Source organism: Cynoglossus semilaevis, chromosome 11 (assembly GCF_000523025.1).
Source record: "Cynoglossus semilaevis isolate Cse_v1.0 chromosome 11, Cse_v1.0, whole genome shotgun sequence".
Lineage (NCBI taxonomy): Eukaryota > Metazoa > Chordata > Actinopteri > Pleuronectiformes > Cynoglossidae > Cynoglossus > Cynoglossus semilaevis.
This window is the reverse complement of record NC_024317.1, coordinates 6,163,473-6,166,984: the sequence shown is the minus strand read 5'-3', so window position 1 is coordinate 6,166,984 and position 3,512 is coordinate 6,163,473. Positions and strand designations below refer to the sequence as shown.

Genomic DNA, 3,512 nt, shown 5'->3' with positions numbered 1-3,512 from the left:
ATGGAAATGTGAAGTATAATAAAACAGAATAACTGGGAAACAGACCTGATATTCCTTAATGTGGAGAACAGGCAACAGAACCAAGGAGGAGGCAGCACCAATGATGAACAACAACTATAACATTTCAAAGTTAATGTGTGTGTGAGAGAGAGGCATTGATAGCCAGGGAACCAGGTGAAACAAGTGAGTGTGATTATACAAGGAAGCACAGGACACAGGTGAGAGTGATGAAACTAATTAACACAGACAGAAGTGGGGAGAGAGGTAGTCAGACCTGACACAATAGTAAATGATTTTTTTAATATATGATCTGCTCTTTTGTTCTCCTGCTGTAGTCGCTAATAGACTGATTGAGGAGTGTAGTGTTTAACACTGAGCAGACGAGGGGAGTCAGGCTTTGACACAAGGATTCAGACACAGTCGGTGACCAACATCTGAGGCAAAAATCCCAACAGGACACTTAACAAAGATGGATTCGGAAAAGGAGGCTGACTGCAGCTAGTACTGCAGAAAAAAATACTACTAATAATTTTTCTTTAAAAACAGTGAGGGGAATTCACAGAAACGACAGGATCGTTTGTATATTTGATTATAGCACATACATTATTAAAGGAAGGAATTTCATCAAATATTGATACCCAGAACTGGGCAAAATGAAATTGACTTTGTCATAGGATTACAATTATTTTTTTCTCTTAAAGTGGTTAAACAAGGATTGTAAAAGGTTTGCACAGCACATAATGCAATGAAGCCATACAATGTTGATGGCTGCAACCCACACATGGGAAAGACCATTTTATAGAGTTGTCCTCTGTGGAGATCTTTATCTATAAAAGGGGTAAACATATCTTTTAGCCTTGCTGTGGGAAATACACCCACATATTTCTGATGGGTTTTTTAAGCATGCTTTTATCAGTGATACTTTGTCTTGTGTAGAATAGGCAGGTTGTGAACTCTGTCTAAGTCTATGAACCTCATATGCTGTAAATCCATTTGACAGGATATGAAAAATGAGACTGATATCATCTAGGAACTTTTTTTTTCAAATTTACTTAAAAGACACATGTGGAACTTTTCATCACAGAATAGTAGTTTTGACCTTTCTATATTTGTTTTTAACATAGCTTTTCTGGACTTTGTTGAAGAAAACAATAGTTTCTGTATTATCTTCTTGTCACCCGTATTAATGCTGGGACACATACGCACATAGGCAGTACTATGAAATTAGACTTTCAGTGTAAGAGCACGTGTTCTAATATTTTAACACTTAAAATATCTAGTAATATAAAGGATATTTTCCAACTTAGCAATATCTAGCTATATTTCCAATTTATTTCCAAATATTTAAACCCACACATTGTTAGAAATAATTATTTTTTTTGCCAATTTTACCAAGAATAGTGTAGTATTTTTTCGTAAATTATACACATTTCGCGTAAAGAACAGTCACAAAACGGCTAGATCCCTCCGCCATACTGAATCTGAATAGCCGCCGCACCTGTCTGCACTCTCCATCTCCTTCCGCAAGCGCAGACCACAGAACATCGTCCTCCGGCGGACTAGAGCAGAGCTGCTGCATCTCTCCACCTTCATATCTGTGGCTGACAGGAGTGTTCGCTGAGCAGCTTCACAGATGTTCTTCACCTAATGTGACAATTCTCTCACAGCTGAAGGAAACACCGGCTGGAGCCATGGGAAGACTTGGAGTGGTTGTGGGGATTTTACATTACGCAGGACTTTACGTTCAACTTAACGCAGCTCTAATCAGCGGCCACAACAATGTGGACAATCACGTCTCTGGAAACGGTACGTTGTTTCCCTGCTGTGTTTACATTTGAGGCGGGGTATTATTATAAATACAACAACATTTGTTTGTTTTTAGTTATAATTAAAAGCAAGAGTCGGTAACATGTAATTTGACTTTTTAATTATCAATGTTTTTTTTGTTATATGCATATATTTGTAGGTCTGGTGTATGCAATTATTATAGCGATATTATAGCGTTGTTTTTCCAAGTTATGGATTTAAGCCATTGTGACGGGGAAGTTTGGTCTATTTCTCCATATTTTTTTTTTCTGGGACATTTTTTTTGTTCCCCAGAAATATAAAATGAACAGCTTAAAATAATGTATTGTTGTTCATTGCTAAGTTACGTTGCATGATGAGGCTCTTATCAAACAGTTAAAATAATGAATGTACGCACCTATGTATATAATAATGGGACATATCTACCATCATCATCATTATGAAACATCTTTGATATGGCCCACATTTTAAAATGCCAGGTGTGTCTTCGAGGTCATTTTGATCCCAACTTCCTTATATTTGACCCAACTTTCCCCCCAAAATAGTACATTATGTATTGCTTTTGGGAAAGTAATTGGAATACTTTTTATTGGTTTAACCGCTATGACTAAAACTGTGAAATTGGTAGGATGTATATGAATGAAAAATATAACAGTCTAACTGTACAGTCATGCCTAATAGACTACTGAGTATAACTGGTGATATAAATTAATTTTAAAATAATTATATGATTCATATTTAAAAACTATAGTCTAATTTTTCATCCATCTCTGGCCCCGTGTGAAACGGGCAATGAAACCAGCAGCAGCAGCTCAGAATCACAGAAGAAAAAAACAACCTGTGCTGTAGTTTTTCTTTTGTGTTTGACAAATAAATTGGGCTTTATCTACTGCCTCACAGTAACCGGGTCTTCATACTTTGACACTTATTTTATATCCAGTGGCTTAGAACTAAAAGAAAAATGCTTTTGCTTTGCTTTTAAGCCTAAGTGTATTTCTTTGTCATATTTTCTTTGATCAAGTACAACTCTGTCAACACTTTTTATGCACTATTACAGCTGGATTAATGTTAAGACGCTTGCACCGCAGGTTTTGCTGAAGGACAAATGTGACTGACAGGAAATAGCTATTCACCAAGACCAAACAAGTCAAGGTGATTTATTTAAGCCACATAACTCAGCACATGTGCCTGTGATGTTCTTGGGACAAATTACAGCTCTGGTCCTGTAGACAGCTGAGTCAGTAAAATAATATTGAAGATAGTAAGGGTACATTTCTACATTGTTTTTGTGACCAGCGTAGTTCTTAATAGTGATCTCCAGTGTATGGGGTTCCGACTCCAGTGTTTTTCCACAGAATAGTCAGAGCTTTGTTAGCTGGAAATATCTGATTCCAGAGTTTGCTGGTGTTGACATATTGGCAATTTCTTATTTATTGTTTTCTTTTCCTTAGCCTGAACTTCAACAATTCTGAAATCTAAAAGTTTGTGAGTTATGGTACTATTGTATGACTGAAAAGGTTAATCTGCATTTTACATAAGCTGTTCGTAGATGGTTCTCTCTCATCTGGTTCAGGCCCTTTTCTCAGTGAGCTGAAACCTGGCCTCAACTCAACTCTGATGGCAAAAGATAAGTTCAGTTCGAAGACAAATGACCAGGTTAGATGGATCAGTATCTCCTGTGCTACATGTGTAAAACTGTGACTCAG

General features: G+C 36.8%; 1 protein-coding gene across 1 annotated transcript in view; it reads left to right on the top strand.

The window, feature by feature from the left end:
• Window positions 1-231: 231 nt before the first annotated feature.
• Window positions 232-3,512, top strand: part of vstm2lb (V-set and transmembrane domain containing 2 like b) — a 12,514-nt gene continuing 9,233 nt past the window's right edge. Inside the window, exon 1 of the mRNA XM_008320239.3 lies at window positions 232-1,806. Within this exon, the coding sequence (XP_008318461.1) occupies window positions 1,692-1,806 (115 nt within the window). The 5' untranslated portion in view covers window positions 232-1,691. The remainder of the gene's footprint in view (window positions 1,807-3,512) is intronic.